Source organism: Mauremys reevesii, linkage group 1 (genome assembly GCF_016161935.1).
Source record: "Mauremys reevesii isolate NIE-2019 linkage group 1, ASM1616193v1, whole genome shotgun sequence".
Lineage (NCBI taxonomy): Eukaryota > Metazoa > Chordata > Testudines > Geoemydidae > Mauremys > Mauremys reevesii.
In genome coordinates this window covers 224,091,396-224,110,481 of record NC_052623.1, presented here as the reverse complement: position 1 = coordinate 224,110,481, position 19,086 = coordinate 224,091,396, and the positions used below count along the sequence as shown (strand labels likewise).

The following is a 19,086-nucleotide window of genomic DNA, read 5'->3' as shown; positions in this document are numbered from 1 at the left end:
GTGGCTGTAAGACTGAAGGTCAAATTGGGTGAAATGCCCATTTCCCCAAGAAATCCAAACCATAATCTTTCACCCTAAATTAGAAGCTGAACATTGTTCTTGCTATTAAATATTAACCTTTTATGATTTTTGTATGTTAAACTCTCATAATAGTTTTATATACTAACCAAAAGCCTTTTCATTTTGTGTATCTATATATTTATTGCCATGTACATATCTAACCTACTGGTGAAGAGAGGATGATGGAATGAGTGCAATCGTTTACTCTGGTTTTTACCCCAACTTCACTAATGCAGCCCAGACAGCCAGGGAAGGAAACCCCTCAAAACTACTGAAAGGTATCTACAGCAGTATCAGAGGGGTAGCCGTGTTAGTCTGGATCTGGATCATGCATCCGACGAAGTGTGTATTCACCCACGAAAGCTCATGCTCCAAAACGTCTGTTAGTCTATAAGGTGCCACAGGACTCTTTGCTGCTTTTACAGAAGTATGTTTTCATAAACAAGGCTGGGTAATTAATAAGGGATGCTTATGATCCAATTATGTTCTGTGATTGATAAGAGGTATTTGTTGTTACAGATGGGTTCTATATGGATGGAATAAAGGCCCATTGAACATGTTTTTAACTCATTAAGAACTTTCAGTTGTTACAGCTGTTAGTAATAATGATTGGATTAGAGATTCCTTTTTACTCATCAGTCAGGTAAATGGAAGCCCATAAAAGAAATTCCATCAGTAACTAGGAAAACAGAACATATGGCAAAAATAATAACGGGAAAGTACTTTTTCCTCCAAAAAGAAGTTTCTTTATCTCACACTGTATAAAAGGAAAGAGGGTTGGAAACTTAGTTTAGGAATGAACACTCTTAGCATTCCACAAGGTACAGAAGAAGGGAATATATGTGAAAGAAAACAGTCAAATATAGTAAAAATCTTTAATGAAACAAACTGTACCATAGAATCCCTGTGGATATAAATTCCATGTTTGAATAATAAGAGTATAGCAGTAGTAATATGCTACTGACCACCTGACTTGAATAGTGACCGTGAGTCACAAAAGTGAAATGCCTGCAATTTTTTTAAAACACCATAATAGAGGCTCGAATTTTATGTATATCCCAAATAAAAAAATGAGAGGACCACAAAAGTGCCACTGTGGCTGAACAACAGAGTGAAAGAGGTTGTTAGCGAATAAAAGGATGTCTTTTAAAAACTGGAAGTCAAATCGACAGAGGAAAATAGAAAAGAACAAACTATGGCAAATCAAGCATAAAAGTAAAATTAGGGAGGCCAAAAAAGAATCTGAAGAGCAACTAGCAAAAGGCCTAAAAACTAACAGCAATTTTTTAAAGTACATCAGAAGCAGGAAGCCTGACAAACATCAGTGGGGCTGCTGGACAATCAAGGTAAAGGAGCACTCAAGAAAGAAAAAGACATTGTGGAGAAGCTAAATTAATTCTTTGCATTGGTCTTAACCACAGAGGATGTGAGGGAGATTCTTGTACTTGAGCCATTCTTGTTGGGTGACAAATCTGAGGAGGTTTTGGAATGAATAGATAGATTAAAGGTAATAATTGGAGATATACCAATCTCCTAGAACTGGAAGGGACCTTGAAAGGTCATTGAGTCCAGCCCCCTGCCTTCACTAGGCAGGATTATTTTTTGCCCCAGAACCCTAACTGGCCCCTTCAAGGATTGAACTCATAATCCTGACTTTAGCAGGTCAATGCTCAAACCACTGAGCTATCCCTCCCCCCAATTAAGCACATTAAGCAGTAAATAGTCATCAGGACCAGATGGTATTCACTGAAGAGTTCAGAAGGAACTCAAATAGGAAATTGCAGAACTACTAACTGTGGTACGTAACCTATTGCTTAAATCAGCCTCTGTAGCAGATGAATAGCGGCTAGCTAAAGTAATGCAAATTTTTAAAAAAGGCTCCACTGGCAATCCTGGCAATTACAGGCTGGTAAGATTAATTTCAGTATCAGGTAAATTGGTTGAAACTATAGTAAAGAACAGACTTATCAGAACTAGATGAGCACAATTTGTTGGGGAAGAGTCAACATGGCTTTTATAAAGGGAAATCATGCTTCACCAATCCATTAGAATTCTTTGAGGAGGATCATCAAGCATGTGGACAAGGGTGATTCTGATCTTGGGAGACAGGCCAGTCCTCGCTTACAGACAGCCCTCCAACCTGAAGCAAATACTCACCAGCAACCACACAACAAAAACACTAACCCAGGAACCTATCCTTGCAACAAAGCCTGTTGCCAACTCTGTCCCCATAGCTATTCAGGGAACACCATCATAGGACCTAACCATATCAGCCACACTATCAGAGGCTCATTCACCTGCACATCTACCAATGTGATATATGCCATCATGTGCCAGCAATGTCCTTCTGCCATGCACATTGGCCAAACTGGACAATCTCTACGTAAAAGAATAAATGGACACAAATCAGACATCAAGAATTATAACATTCAAAAACCAGTCAGAGAACACTTCAGCCTCCTTGGTCACTCTATTACAGACCTAAGAGTCGCAATTATTCAACAAAAAAACTTCAAAAACAGACTCTAACGAGAAACTGCAGAACTGGAATTAATTTGCAAAATGGACACCATTAAATTAGGCCTGAATAAAGACTGGGCGTGGATGAGTCATTACACAAACTCAACTATTTCCCCATGTTAATTTCTCCCCTACTGTTACTCACACCTTCTTGTCAACTGTTTGAAATGGGCCATCCTGATTATCACTACAAAAGGTTTTTTTTTTCTCCTGTTGATAATATCCCACCTTCGTCGATTAGTCTCACAGAATCATAGAATCTCAGGGTTGGAAGGGACCTCAGGAGGTCATCTAGTCCAACCCCCTGCTCAAAGCAGGACCAACCCCAACTAAATCATCCCATCCAGGGCTTTGTCAAGCCTGACCTTAAAGACCTCTAAGGAAGGAGATTCCACCACCTCCCTAGGTAACGCATTCCAGTTCCTCACCACCCTACTAGTGAAAAAGTTTTTCCTAATGTCCAACCTAAACCTCCCCCTCTGCAACTTGAGACCATTACTCCTTGTTCTGTCATCTTCTACCACTGAGAACAGTCTAGATCCATCCTCCTTGGAACCCCCTTTCAGGTAGTTGAAAGCAGTTATCAAATCCCCCCTCATTCTTCTCTTCTGTAGGCTAAACAATCCCAGTTCCCTCAGCCTCTTCTCATAAGTCATGTGCTCCAGCCCCCTAATCATTTTTGTTGCCCTCCGCTGGACTCTCTCCAATTTTTCCACATCCTTCTTGTAGTGTGGGGCCCAAAACTGGACACAGTACTCCAAATGAGGCCTCACCAGTGCTGAGTAGAGGGGAATGATCACATCCCTCGATCTGCTGGAAATGCCCCTACTTATACAACTCAAAATGCCATTAGCCTTATTGGCAACAAGGGCACACTGTTGACTCATATTCAGCTTTTCGTCCACCGTAACCCCTAGGTCCTTTTCCGCAGAACTGCTGCCCAGCCATTCGGTCCCTAGTCTGTAGCAGTGCATGGGATTCTGCCATCCCAAGTGCAGGACTCTGCACTTGTCCTTGTTGAACCTCATCATATTTCTTTTGGCCCAATCCTCTAATTTGTCTAGGTCTCCCTGTATCCTACCCCTACCCTCCAGCACATCAACCACTCTTCCCGGTAAGTGTCATCTGCAAACTTGCTGAGGGTGCAGTCCACACCGTCCTCCAGATCATTAATGGAGATATTGAACAAAACCGGCCCCAGCACCGACCCTTGGGGCACTCCACTTGATACCGGCTGCCAACTAGACATGGAACCATTTATCACTACCCGTTGAGCCCGACCATCTAGCCAGTTTTCTATCCACCTTACCGTCTATTCATCCAGCCCATACTTCTTTAACTTGCTGGCAAGAATACTGTATCAAATACTGTATCAATACTGTACTGGGAGACTATCAAAAGCTTTGCTAAAGTCTAGAAATAGCACATCCACTGCTTTCCCCTCATCCACAGAGCCGGTTATCTCATCATAGAAGGCAATTAGGTTAGTCAGGCATGACTTGCCCTTGGTGAATCCATGCTGACTGTTCCTGATCACTTTCCCCTCCTTTAAGTGGTTCAAAATTGATTCCTTGAGGACCTGCTCCATGATTTTTCCAGGGACTGAGGTGAGACTGACAGGCCTGTAGTTCCCTGGATCTTCCTTCTTCCCTTTTTTAAAGATGGGCACTACATTAGCTTTTTTCCAGTCATCCGGGACCTCCCCCAATCACCATGATTTTTCAAAGATAATGGCCAATGGCTCTGCAATCACATCGGCCAACTCCTTTAGCACCCTCGGATGCAGTGCATCCAGCCCCATGGATTTGTGCTCGTCCAGCTTTTCTAAATAGTCCCGAACTACTTCTTTCTCCACAGAGAGCTGGTCACCTCCTCCCCTTACCGTGCTGCAGAGTGCAGCTGTCTGGGAGCTGACCTTGTCTGTGAAGACAGAGGCAAAAAAAGCATTGAGTACAGTAGCTTTCTCCACATCCTCTGTCACTAGGTTCCCTCTCTCATTGAGCAAGGGGCCTACACTTTCCTTGACTTTCTTCTTGTTGCTAACATACCTGAAGAAACCCTTCTTGTTATTCCTAACATCTCCGGCTAGCTGCAACTCCAAGTGTGATTTGGCCTTCCTAATTTCACTCCTGCATGCCTGAGCAATACTTTTATACTCCTCCCTGGTTATTTGTCCAATCTTCCACTTCTTGTAAGCTGTTTTTTTGTGTTTAAGATGAGCAAGGATTTCACTGTTAAGCCAAGCTGGTCGCCTGCCATATTTACTTTTCTTCCTATACATCGGGATGGTTTGTTCCTGCAACCTCAATAAGGATTCTGTAAAATACAGCCAGCTTTCCTCGACTCCTTTCCCCGTCATGTTATTCTCCCAGGGGACTTTGCCCATCAGTTCCCTGAGGGAGTCGAAGTCTGCTTTTCTGAAGTCCAGAGTCTCTGTTCTACTACTCTCCTTTCTTCCTTGTGTCAGGATCCTGAACTCGACCATCTCATGGTCACTGCCTCCCAGGTTCCCATCCACTATTGCTTCCTCTACTATTTCTTCCTTGTTTGTGAGCAGCAGGTCAAGAAGAGCTTTCCCCCTAGTTGGTTCCTCCAGCACTTGCACCAGGAAATTGTCCCCTACCCTTTCCAGAAACTTCCTGGATTGTCTGTGCACCACTGTATTGCTCTCCCAGCAGATATCGGGGTGATTAAAGTCACCCATGACAACCAGGGCCTGTGATCTAGCAACTTCTGTTAGTTGCAGGAAGAAAGCCTTGTCCACCTCATCCCCCTGGTCTGGTGGTCTGTAGGAGACTCCCACCACGACATTACCCTTGTTGTTCATACTTCTAAATTTAATCCAGAGACTCTCAGGTTTTTCTGCAGTTTCATACTGGAGCTCTGAGCAGTCATACTGCTCTCTTACATACAACGCAACTCTCCCACCTTATCTGCCCTGCCTCTCCTTCCTGAACAGTTTATATCCATCCATGACAGTACTCCAGTCATGTGAGTTATCCCACCAAGTCTCTGTTATTCCAATTACATCATAATTCCTTGACTGTGCCAGGACTTCTAGTTCTCCCTGCTTGTTCCCCAGGCTTCTTGCATTTGTGTATAGGCATGTAAGATAACTCACCGATCGTCCCGGTGTCCCAGTATGGGGCAGGAGCCCTCCCCTCTTGCATTCACCTACTTGTGCTTTCTCCCGATATCCCACTTCCTCACTTACCTCGGGGCTTTGGTCTCCTTCCCCCGGTGAACCTAGTTTAAAGCCCTCCTCACTAGGTTAGGCAGCCTGCTTGCAAAGATGCTCTTCCCTCTCTTCGTGAGGTGGAGCCCGTCTCTGCCTAGCAATCCTCCTTCTTGGAAGACCATCCCATGGTCAAAGAATCCAAACCCTTCTCTCCGACACCATCTGCATAGCCATTGGTTGATTTCCACGATTCGACGGTCTCTACCATGGCCTTTTCCTGCCACAGGGAGGATAGACGAGAACACCACTTGCGCCTCAAACTCCTTTATCCTTCTTCCCAGAGCCATGTAGTCTGCAGTGATATGCTCAAGGTCATTCTTGGCAGTATCATTGGTGCCCACGTGGAGAAGCAGGAAGGGGTAGCGATCCGAGGGCTTGATGAGTCTCAGCAGTCTCTCCGTCACATCATGAATCCTAGCCCCTGGTAAGCAGCACACCTCTCGGTTTTCCCGGTCAGGGCGGCAGATAGATGACTCAGTCCCCCTGAGGAGAGAGTCCCCGACCACCACCACCCTCCTCCTCCGCCTCTTGGGAGTGGTGGTCGTGGAACCCCCATCCCTAGGACGGTGCATCTCATGCCTTCCAATCAGTGGAGTCTCCTTTCTGCTCTGTTCCCTCAGATGTATCCTCCACTCCACTCTCTGCACTTGTACCTGCAGAGAGGACATGAAAACTGTTACTCACCTGCGTCTGTGTTTCTGGTACATGGATGTTTCTGGTACTCTTTCCTCTTCTGGAAGTCACATGCCGCCAATTATCCTCGCTGGCCTTCTGTCCCCGCTGCGTAGCCTGCTCTGAATCTTCAGAACATTGTGCCCGCTGAAGCTGATCCTGACGTCTATCCAGGAAATCCTCATTTTCTTTTATGGAACGCAGGGTTAATATCCGTTTCTCCAGACCTTGAACCTTCTCTTCCAATATGGAGATCAGCTTGCACTTTGCACTCATTAGAGTTGGTATGGCAACACCCATTTTTTTTATGTTATCAATCTATCTATCTACTGAATTTTCCACTGCATGTATCTGATGAAGTTGGCTTTAACCCATGAAAGCTTATGCTCAAATACATTTGTTGGTCTCTAAGGTGTCACAAGTACTCCTTGTTCTTTTTGCAGAGTAACACAGCTATCACTCTGAAATCAGTGGACATAGTGTCCTTGGACTTTTAGAAAGTCTTTGACAAGATCCCTCGGCAAACGCTCTTAAGCAATGTAGGGTGTCATGGGATGAGAGTGAGGCTCTCTCATGGATCAGTAACTGGTTAAAGGACAGGAAACAAAGGGTAGGAATAAATGGTCAGTTTTCAGAATGGAGAGAGGTAAATAGCAGTGTCCCACAGGGATTTGTCCTGGGACCTGTGCTGTTCAATATATTCACAAATGATTTGGAAAAAGGGGTAAACAATGAGGTGGCAAGCTTTTCAGATAATACAAAATTATTCAGGATAGTTAAGTCCAAGGCTGACTGTGAAGAGTTACAAAGGGATCTCACAAAACTGGGTGACTGGGCAAAAAAATGGCAGATGGAAATTCAGTGTTGATAAATGCAAAGTAATGCACATTGGGAGACATAATCCCAACTAACATATAAAATGATGGCATCTAAATTAGCAGTTACCACTCAAGAAAAAGATCTTGGAGTCATTGAAAAAAAATCTGCTCAGTGTGTAGTAGCCTTCAGAAAAGCTAACAGAATGTTAGGAATGGGATAGATATTATGACAGAAAACATAATGCCACGGTATAAATCCATTTTATGCCACATCTTAAATACTGCATGCAGTTCTGGTTGCCCAATCTCAAAGAAGATATATTAGAAAAAATACAGAGAAAGGCCACAAAAACGATTAAGGGCATGGAACAGCTTCCATATGAGAAAAGATTAGAAAGACTGCAAGTGTTCGGCTTAGAAAAGAGATGACTAATGGGGGAATATGACTCAGGTCTATAAAATCATGAATGGTGTGGAGAAAGTGAATAAGGATGTGTTATTTAGCCCTTCACATAACAAAAGAACCAGGAGTTACTCAATGAATTGAATGGGCAGCAAACTTAAAACAAACAAAAGGAAGTACTTCTTCAAACAATGCGCAGTCAACCTGTGAAACTCGTTGCCAGGTGATGTTGAGAAGACCAAAAATATAACAGGGTTCAAAAAAGAATTAGATAAATTCATGGAGGATAGGTCCATCAGTGGCTGACTGCCAGAAGTTGGGCCTGGACGAAAGGCGATGGATCACTCAATAATTGCCCTGTTCTGTTCATTCCCTCTGAAGCATCTGGTACCAGCCAGTGTTGGAAAACAGGATATTGGGCAAGATGGACCTTCTTTCTGTACACAGCTGTATTAATCTTTGGTTAAATAATCTCATTTGAGCTTGTTATTTGACAATCTTGAATCATTATTAAATTCAAACTTGCAACATTCTATACATGGAAAATATCTTTTGTTCTAATACATAATGGGAAATGCTTATGTACAATACAAGAACGTGTGGAGTATGTCCTCCAAATTGAGACGCTTATAAGGGATTTTGTTGGTTTTCATTGTAAATAATTGCTGTGGTCTAACAGTAATAGGAATTGTCTGGCACAAGGAAGAAGAAATGTTAGAAGATATAAACCAGAGTATAACCTGGGAAAGTGACAGAAATTGCTTAAAAGCGGGGATCCTAATTGATAGTAGGGGCTAAAAATGAAATACAGTCCTTGAAATGAATCAAACTTAAACAGCGTCCAATAAGAAAAGAATTAAAGAAATTTGTTATACACAAATGCCATGCACTGGATACTAATGGAAACAGCAAGCAAACTGAAAAACAGGAATAAGAGGATGCCCCTTACCCTCTTAGGAGCCCTGAAACTTGGATATATAAACTGTATTTTTAGTAAACAATTCTCCCTTAGTAGCATAAAATCTCTGTCACTTCAGATCCAAACTGGTTCCGTGTTAGCACTAGGAAGTTATTATTTCAATACACTAGCTAAGTCATTGTGAGATTTTTGATACTCACTTTCAAAAATAGGAGCTTAAAGTTAGATCTGGTCTACACTACAGACCTATACCTATGTCACTCTAGTGTGTGAAAAATCACAACCCAAGTGATGTAGTTATATGGATCTAACCCCACCATGTAGAAAGCTAGGTTGGTGAGAAAGCTTCCCCTGTCAACATAGCTAGTGCCTCTCGGGGAGGTGGAATAACTACGCCGATGGGAGAGCTCTCTGCTGTCGGTGTAGAGTGACTTCATTTAAGTGCTACTGCGGTGTTTTAAGTGTAGACTTGTCCTTAGGCTCTGAAGCCCATATTTTGGCATCTAAGGGTGGGTATTGTAAAAGCACTGAAATGATTTAGGAGTACAAGTCTGATTGAACTCGGCCTGTAAATCCTGGTGAAGGAGAATGGCCGGGTCAAAGCATTCAGCTCCTGCGACTGGGGTAGTTCGCTCCGTGGGAGGGTGGTGATGTTTGCAGGTACAGGACGGGCTACTGTCTGGGCACTTTTATGTCTGAGTTTGTGTTGCTCTCACACTAAGAGTGTGACTAAGAAGCTGACTTGTCTTTTTCAGCCTCAGGGAAACAAGCCCAGAACAATCACTCTAACAATTTAGCGGGAGAAAGTAAAGAGCTAGCAACACAGAAATACAAAAGCTGATTGACATTGAAAAGAGCAATTGCAATTAAGAAAATATCATGGGATTTAATTTTTGAAAAAATATTGATTTGTATCAACTTTTCTGGGGGCTCCTCTCACCACTGAAATGATTTGTCCCCTGCCCTAGGGCTGCTCCGGAAGGTCCGGCCCTGCGAGGGGGAGTTACCTGATGTTTATGGCGATGTTAAAGGTCCTTTGAGCCTTGGCGCTGTCACATGTCTCGGGGACTGTGTGCACCTCCAGCGCAAACGGTGCCTCGCCCAGCTTGGGGAGCACATTGTACCTCAGGCTGGTCTGAAAGAGAATATACGGTTCTCTGTGTGTCTCCATCTGTCCATCTCCTCAATCTCCTTCCCTCTGCTCAGTTTCATTCTTTCCTTTATCTCTTCTCTCTCTCTCCCCGTTCCCCAACTCTCTCTGTCAACTCTCTCCACCTCACACCTCTTTCCTATCTTCTCCTCCTCTCCCCCATCTCTTCCTCTTTTCCTTCCCTCCCTCCCCAATCCACCCCATCTTCCCATCTCCAATGGGAATGAGACAGGCTCCCCTCAGCAGCAGCCTCTCCCTCTCCACCTGCCCCAGGGCCCCTCACCTGCACATAGACACATCCTTCTCCTGTCACCCCCATGCCGTAGTCCCCTGGCACCTCTGGCAGTGCTATACGCTGGAGCAGCAGACGGTTTGTGTGATCCACCTGGAATTGGGACTGGAAGTCCCCTGTAGATTGCAGAGTCACTGTGGATGCTCCTTCGCTCTTGGCATAGGTGGAGACTCCATATCGGGACAGCGCCTGGAGTGCCACCACTGTGTCCTGCCAGACAAGAGATGAGCCCAGGTGCCCAAGGGGATGAATGAGACATTTGTATAGGCCCAGAGCCCCCACTCCACCGGCTCTTCCTACACTGCAGTGCCCCGATTTTCCCATTTCCACTCCCACAAGCCATTCACTCTATTCCCTTGGGCCCAGATCCTCATAGGTATTTAAGCACCTTTCTCCCACTGAAAGCAGCCAAGTGTCTAAGTACTTTAGGGAACCTAGGCCTTGGTATCTCTGACACTCCACCACAGGCATCTGAGGGAAGATGCCACCACCCTTCCCTGAAGGACCAACCCAAAGGGACAGTTCAGGACCAGATGAAATGGGAGCTGCCTGTAGCTCAGAGAGGACCCTGGTGAGGCATCCAGGAGGCTCAGTACTGGAGTATGAGAAAGTCTTACAGCCCTGTGGGTATCAAGCCAACCAGGGCAATGGTGGAGCATGGGGCCAGTGATTGGTCCTGTCTAGAGAGGTCACTCCCTGAGGTCCCAGCCTCCAAGCACCAGCATGGTCTGCACCCGCTCAAAGGGGGAGATGGCACCTCCTGTTTGGTTGTCACTCAGGATGGTGCTCCCCTCCCCGCCTTTCTGGTTATGTCCGGCAGTGACTGGCTGCTGCTGCTTCTCTGGGGAGGCCTCTGCTCCTGAGCTGAATTGGCCTGGCTGGATGGGGTCAGTGCTGGGGGAAGCTGGGGATGGCACTGCACTACCTTGTGAGTGCTCAGGGAGACTCTTCTGTCTTCCATACACAGCAGCATCACTTGTCCAGTCTCCTAACTCGTTAGTCCCTCTGGGCCTGTGGGTATCTGATGCAGCCATACTCCATGCTGTGACTATCCCCTGATCTAAACTTAACTATACAGGGGACTGCCATGCCTTCCCCCTCCCCAGGGCAGCCTCCTCCGTCCCCCAGGTTGCTTGTCTGTCTCCTGCCCTCTCCTGTCTGCCTCTCCCTCCTGCCCTGGGTGTCTGAGGCTGGGGATGGGAACAGTTCACCTGGGTGGAGGAGAAGCCCCCATTTGGATTCTGCTGCTTGCTGATCCACTTTGCAATTTGAGTTGCTAATGATAGGTCGTCTTGGGATGGTGCTGGCTGCGTGGTGAGGTAAGCGAGGAGCACGTAGGACGTCATCTCCACCTCGGCAGAAGGAGCACGGGGGTGGTAGAACGGGAGCTCGTCTTTCGGCTCCTTCCCGGGCCTCTGCCAGTGAATGGAGCCATCTGCAGCAGGAGAAGGGAGCAGGAGGGCAGGAGAGAAGGAAATACAGATGCTTAGCACACGCCATTTCTAAGGGGGTTATTGACCTGCTGCTGCTGCGGGTGGGAGAAAAGAGCCCCCCGTGCTCGTCTGGCATATTGACACGAGACGTGAAAGGATTAAATAGTCCCTCACTTGCTGGTCTAGTGGATTTATACAAACCTTCTGGTACGAACACTCAGTGACTAATCAGGCTGCCACCTCTGTGCCTACGTCCCCTTTATCTTATGAAGGGACATCCCAGGAATGGACAGTAGCAGCCTTTATTGGGCTCTTTGATCCAAAAAGTGTGAGGTCGCTAAGTGGCCCCAGGCGCTCAAGGCCGAAGCGTTACAGCAGTGACGGTTGCACCCCACTCCAGCAGTGTGAACAGCCCATAAGTCCTTCTCTTACCAGCACAGGCCCAGTTCTTCCTGGGATTTCCTGGGACACCAGGACCTTAATTTGGGGCCTCCTGGAATGATCTGTTTTTTCATTTTATTAGTCCAAAGATCAGGCTTCTCCTCTTCGTTTGTCTCTTGCTGTAGGGAGCAGACGTCACTCTGTGCTGACCAGGGGCCATCGCTCCCATGGAACGAGTATCCAGAGTGAGGAGCAGTGCTTGGAGCGAGGAATGGAGTGGAGCCAGCTAAGATATGAGCAGAGCTGTGCTACTGCTCAGTAGGAATGGTACCATTTGGTCTGGGTTTCAGGATATGCTCAGTCATAGCACTGAGATGTGTGGGGGACCCCCCAGATACACCTGTGTCGCTGCAAAATCAGGCACCGGCAGCTCTGGCCCCAGCTCACATTTTTAAAAAGTTCCCTTTGTCTTTACATTAATATTTCAGCACCTTAAAAAAGAGCCACCATCAAACTTGCCCTCGGGAAAGTGGACCCAGGCCCCAACTCTCTCCTCCCTGGTGATGACCCCTATGTCTGGGAAGCTGTAAGGCATCTCCCAGAGTCCTAAAATGTGCCCCCTTGATGCTTCTCTCCATGTAATGCCCCTTGGACCAAACCATCCTCTGCCTCACCTGCTGCCCCCTGAGCTGCTCTCGGTGCTGGCCCACTCCTGGGCTGCTGTAGCCACCAGCGCCTGGGGGCGGGGGGTGCAGGAAGCTAGATGACACTGAGACGCTTCCTCCCCCTGCAACAGGCTCCCTCCTCAAAATGGGTGACAGTCCTGGGGAGTGTGGGGACAGGAATCCTCCTGAGGCAAAGGGGGAGAGGAGGGTAGAGATGGCCTGGACCCAAAGAAGTGGGGAGAGGGAAGAAGAAACCAGGGGAGAAGGAAAGAAAAATCTTGGGTGAGAGATCCTAGGGAGGAGGGCAGGAAAGGGAGGGGGAGAATCTGCAGACACGGGTGGGAGGGAAGAGAGAGACACTCAAGGAGGGTGGAAAGGAGAGAAGACGCCTCTAAGACCTGGCCAACACACAGATTTTGTGCCACTACAACTATTTTGGTTAGGGCTGTGACTTTTCTACTGGTACCTGTAGTCTGGGCATGGTCATACTAGCATAAAGGTGCCTTGTACCGGTAGGGCTGTACGGGAACAGTTCTATTGGTATGAACACCTTCACACTGCTATAACTGCGTCCACACTGCGGGAGTCGCACCACTTTAATTATACTAGTATAGATACAGCAGAATGACTTTTGTGTGTAGACAAGGCCTGAAGGTCCATCTACCCTGGGGAAATGCTCCGTGTTAGAAGAGAAAATGCATTAAGCAGCACGCTGGTAAATATGACTCAGCACCTAGAATAGACAGGGATGGCTGGGCTTACAAATTCATTTGCTGTTTGTAAACTTAGGCTATGAGTTGCCCTCAGGGGAGCCACAGGCAGCTAATGTGACTGAGTTGGCCACAACCAGCTGCCGTTTTTCACCCCACCTGACTCTGTCTAGATCTGCCAGCAGATCGAGGGACGTGATCATTCCCTCTATTCGATATTGGTGAGGCCTCATTTGGAGTACTGTGGCCAGTTTTGGGCCCCACACTACAAGAAGGATTTGGAAAAATTGGAAAGAGTCCAGTGGAGGGCAACAAAAATGATTAGGGGGCTGGAGCACATGACTTATGAGGAGAGGCTGAGGGAACTGGGATTGTTTACTCTGCAGAAGAGAAGAATGAGGGGGGATTTGATAGCTGCTTTCAACTACCTGAAAGGGGGTTCCAAAGAGGATGGATCTAGACTGTTCTCAGTGGTACCTGATGACAGAACAAGGAGTAATGGTCTCAAGTTGCAGTGGGGGAGGTTTATGTTGGATATTAGGAAAAAGTTTTTCACTAGTAGGGTGGTGAAGCACTGGAATGGGTTACCTAGGGAGGTGGTGGAATCTCCTTCCTTAGAGGTTTTTAAGGTCAGGCTTGACAAAGCCCTGGCTCCGATGATTTAGTTGGGGATTGGTCCTGCTTTGAGCAGGGGGTTGGACTAGATGACCTCCTGAGGTCCCTTCCAACCCTGAGATTCTATGATTCTGTGACAAGGTGCTGAGTTGTCTTTAGCAGTATGTCAACTAATGCATTTTCTAACACAGTGAGTTTCCTCACCTGCATGAGGCCTATGAGTATGAGGCTAAGGCTCTGTGTTTGTGGGGCTGGGGCAGGGGACAGAGAACCCAGGTGTCTGATGTGATGGGGAGGGAACTTGGAGTTTGCACGTGCTGGGACCCTGCATAACAAGTCCCATGTTCACTAGGGTTGGGGGCAGCCTGTGTGTGTGTGTGTGTGAATGGCTTTCGGGTGGGGGAGAAGGAGCCTGTGCGTGTGAGTGGATCCTGGGGCAACCTTGCACGTGCTTGTGCATTAGCTTGTGCCTGGGGCAGGCTGCAGTGTGTGTGTGGGGAAGGAGAGATTTGTGGGGTGCAAGGAAGCAGGACAATATGCCTGTGATTTTGTGGGCTGGGAAGTAGGGAGTATGTGAGAGCTTTTGGTGTGGGAGGCAGGAGAGAGGAGAGAAATTTGGAGACTTGGGGGAAGGAGGAAGAGAGCAGGAGGAAAAGAAAGGAGAAACCAGTTATTTCACAGTATAGAAAAGGGGGAAACGGACTGAAACAAACAGAGGAAAAGCTAACAAGCTCCCGAGTAGAGCAAGGGGGCAAGGCATGGACAAGGGAAAGGACAAATGCAAGAGAGACAAATGCAAAGGGAATGTTGGCAATTTACCTAATAGGTAGGTTGGATACTGAAGGTTGCAATCAATGACCCAGTTTAAAAGAACAAGGAGTCCTTAAAAGGGCAGGGATACAACATGCTGTCAGGTCAGAAATCTGCCTGGGCTGCCTCTCTCTCAATCTGGTTTCTTCATGTCAAATAACGTTCTCCCACCTGGTGCCGGCCCCTCGTAACATTCCTCTGCTGTGGTTTCCCCTCTGAGCACCTGTATATGATTCTCAATACATGGTCACCTTACGAGTTGGGGAGGTAGGGCCGGGGGCTGGGATGCAGGAGAAGGGCCCATCGAGAACTCTCACCCTCTTTCACAGCTTCCTTGTCAAGCGAGTCCAGCAGTGCCCTGCGCTTCTCCTCCTTCCCCGCCAGGGCGAAGGCGTAGGCCAGTAGCGCCCTGGTGTACACGTGGTTTCCTCCCTGCTCTGCTGCCGTCTCCAGACAGAACAGAGCATTACGGACCACAGAATGCTGTGTGGAGAGAGAGACATGGGCTGAGAGGGGGAGGAGAGGTCACCCTGGAGGTGAATTCAGTCTGTGAGCTCAACAGGCAGGAAACAATATGCACTTTTTCCATTTTATGAAGTATTTTTTTCAGATTTTCTGACATACGGGTAACTCTAAACAATAGCTGATCTTTCAGAGCCAGATTCCCCGGGACACTCTCTCGCTTTCACCACTCCAGCAATGTGCAGTGGCTGGTTTACAGCTGCTTTGCATCACTAGGCTGGCACTAAGCATCCAGAGCGAACCAGTGAGTCTGGCCCTTCACATTTGGTGAATGGCGATGGCGTATTGGGGAACCTGGCCCTTTAAATTTGTCCTGTGGTCGGTCCTCACTTAGGAACATTTGAGAAGCAAAGTTTGGAATCAGACATTTCCCGTAATGACATTCCAAGGGATACCAATGTGCACAGGTGCATACACAGCAGGGCAGTTCATCTGTTTTCGTCAATGGCTGAGAATGGAAAGTCCAGCAGACAGTCCCATTTTCAGTGGTTTGAAACTTTTTCAGACTGTTTTGATCTGAACCTTCCTAGCCCTTGGTGTCTGCTAAGAGAGAGGTTCTTTCTGGGAAGCTGGAGGGAATGAGCTCAGCTGGTATTGAGACAGAAAAGCCTGAAAACAAAATGCCTTGGGGTTTATACTCCTTCTAACTGAGAAGGGCTTAATCAGGACATCAACTTTCCTCAGTTAAATACAGGGGATCAGGTTAGTCTAATGACAGTGGATGGGAACTGGCTGCTACTTCATCAGGACAATGTTAACAAGCAGGCCATGTTGGGCCACATCCACTTGTCTTGTCTGACCACAGCCAGTAGCACCACACATCTAAAGCCTGGTCTAGACTCAAGTTACAGAACTCATCTTTTCTGGGCACAGCCTGGAACACGTTCACACTCAACTTCTCTACCAAGAAAAATTCTCCACTTTTGGGGGCATACTGACTCCCTTTTCTGGAGCAGCATTAGCCCCATGTCAGTGGAGTTATATCAGCACAGTGGTAAGGTGCATGCTCACTGGAAGTACCAGTGTAAATGGTCCTTCCACTGCAGTCCCACAGTGCAACATTCCCTTTAACAGAGACTGTCTGGTAGCACTTTTGAACCAAGGGTCCCAATGATGGGAAGCCCGCCTGGCTTTTACACAGTCAGCACATTCTTCACAGCCACAGCTGTTCCTGCTACTTGCTACCTTTTCCCACATGCTCTGAGTGAACATTTCCCACAAGCACAGCGAAAGCTACGCAGCAAGATTTCCACACAAAGCAATGCCGCTGAAAGCGGCACAGAGGACACTGGGATGCCTACCCACAATGCATCACACTGTTGCCAATCTGGTCTGATACTAGATGAACACAACACACTGGCACAAGTGGCCCAGTGTGAACTCACTGCACCGATATAGTCTTTTTGGTTGCTCCCTGATGATAAAACTTTTACCAGTGCGATTTCTGGATGTGGAGCAGACCTAACTGAAGGAGAACAGAAATCAGCCCTTGATGGGGACCCATTTGGCTAGTGCCAACTGCCAAGGGGTTAAGTGTTATTTACCCAAGTGTTAAATATCTGTAAAACTCTAAGCTGTAGGCGTGTAAGAGAGGATCAAGCAAACACCGCCTGAAAAGTTTTTAAATAAAGATCATATAAAAGGATAAGAGATGAGACAGAACCAGCATCCTGGACTGGAAGGGAAGCTGCAGGGAAATTCCAGTTCCAGATTTGGACCTCCATTTAAAGTCTTTTCTGACTGGATTTCCCCCTTTTTTAAAGGCTTCTCTCTCGGGATGGGAGGCTGTGACTTGGGGGTCCCCAGCTCTGTCTGTGGCTTGAGGGGTTACAGGTACGTACAGTGATGGGCAGAGGAATCTCCAGCAGCGCGATGGTGATGTAGGCAGAGAGCGTGACCTCATCGTCCACCCCGCCCTGCAGGGAATCACAGAGAGAGACATTAACCCGGAAACCCCGCTCACTGGCTCCTCCTCCCAGGGGAGTTCTACATCCCTGTTCTTCCCACACTGTGGTAGCTTCCATGTACCTGCCCCTCTTCTTTCCGCTACCCACGGTCGCTCCATGTACCGTATGGTTCTCCCCTGCTCTTGCCTCCCTTGGTAGATCCCATCTGCCCCATTTCCAAGCCCCCTGCCCCAGACCCATGTGCTGCAGTGGCTGAGCTGTTCCCATGCACAGTTGCAGGCTTCTCGATGTCACTGGAGTCCTGTATGGGTCCCATGAGGCCCATGGGAAGCTGTCTGGGCGGATACGTCACCTTTATGGCATTGTTCAGGAGCGTCCCCGAGCTGCGGAAGCAGCCGTTGTCCTTCTGCTTGCCAGCGAGCCAGGCCAGGGCGTCCTGGATGTGCTTCTCCTCGATGAAGATGTGAGAGCGGGCCTGCGCGAAGGACTTGAGGACGAAGGCCGTCAGCCTGCGACAGAGAGTGGGCAGCAGTGAGAGCTCCCTCCCATGCCCTGTGCTCACTGGAGGGGATGGGGTCCCGGGGCATCGCCAGCCTGAATGGAAGCAGCAGGGGCCGGAGAGCTGGTGGCCATGGGCCAGGGAACCATTATCTCACTCAACCACCTACTGACATGCAACAGAGCCTGGAGGAAAGACCCAGCAGTCATCTGACAGGGCACAGCAAAACTGCCCATTTTAGGACAGGAAGTGAATCAGCTTCCTGCATTGGTTTCAAACAGCCAGGGCACAGTTTAGGGGTAGAAGGTGGTTGTCCAGAGCCCTTGGGAGAACAGCCCTCACAATCTTCAGTGACCAGGAATGGCCAGGACACTGGCGCTGCATTTTCTTCTTATAAAAACAGCAGCACAGCGCCCCCTAGCATCAGACTGGGGTCAGCACTCAGAGAGACAATACTCCTTACTGAGCCACCCACCCTGCTCCCTGCAGCACAGCACCCCCTAGCACCACACTGGAGCAATAGAGTCAGTAGTGGCAGAGGGAAAAGCAACCCCTACAGAGCCACCCACTGCTACTCCCTGCAGAACCTGTTTGTTCACCCTTAGTGCAAGGCATGCACTAAGCATTGAGGGGCTGTGATGGCTCCACCCTCTTACCAGCTTCCTCATTATCCTGAGGGCAGTGGTGGCTAAACTTTTCTGGTTGAGGATCGAACATATAATTTCAGAAAGGTCAAGTATCCACAATCAGGACTTTGGGATGGATTCTCTGCCAAAGGGAGCTGAAACTACCAGCAAGTCACCCAGCCGGGGAATCTTTGGCTGACCCTTTTACACCACCCTCAATATAGCCCCTGGTACAGAGAGTGAGTGGCTGGAGTGTGCTGTGTTCTGGACACATCTAGCTGATGTATAGTCCTCAGGGGACTGTGGCCAGCTGGAGCAAGTTAGAACAGCCCCCAGGCTGCTCTAACCTGAGCTGAGCAGGGAATCAGGGGACTGTACCTGGTTATTAAGCCAAAATTGCAGGCCTCTAGCATATGAACTAAAGGAGATCTCCCTTCCCTACCAGCTCTCATAGTTGCCTTATCCTTCCCTCTCCTCCGCCCCTCCATGATCAGCACCTATTAACAATGGGCAAGCTCCAGGTTATAACAAGAGAAGGGAAAGAATTCAGCAGCACTGAAATCTTACCAGGTGTTCCCTGGTTGCCTATAACGTGGCCCAAATGTGCTGTAGGAGCCATCCTGGTGTTTGTACTTCAGCTGTGTCTGGTAACCTGAAAGGGAGAATGAAGTTGTGTTTTACTGCAATAAAGTCCAGCTGTAGATGTCAGCCAGAAAAAGACAATCTTCAGCCCTGTCTACACACAAACATCCTGCTTTAATTGTACCCGTAGTGTCAAAATGCTCCGAATCCCCCAGAGTGGATGTAGTTAGGATAATATAAAAGTGCTAATACCAGTACAGCTTG

The 19,086-nt window shown here is 47.6% G+C and overlaps 1 protein-coding gene across 1 annotated transcript in view; it reads right to left on the bottom strand.

The window, feature by feature from the left end:
* LOC120404244 (alpha-2-macroglobulin-like) overlaps positions 1-19,086 on the bottom strand; it is a 63,681-nt gene that overhangs the window by 7,348 nt on the left and 37,247 nt on the right. The window contains exons 25-31 of the mRNA XM_039536385.1: positions 18,808-18,892; positions 17,468-17,624; positions 17,050-17,124; positions 15,004-15,169; positions 11,284-11,507; positions 10,064-10,282; positions 9,638-9,765 (exon numbers count right to left, since the gene is read on the bottom strand). Of these exons, the coding sequence (XP_039392319.1) occupies positions 9,638-9,765; positions 10,064-10,282; positions 11,284-11,507; positions 15,004-15,169; positions 17,050-17,124; positions 17,468-17,624; positions 18,808-18,892 (1,054 nt within the window). The remainder of the gene's footprint in view (positions 1-9,637; positions 9,766-10,063; positions 10,283-11,283; positions 11,508-15,003; positions 15,170-17,049; positions 17,125-17,467; positions 17,625-18,807; positions 18,893-19,086) is intronic.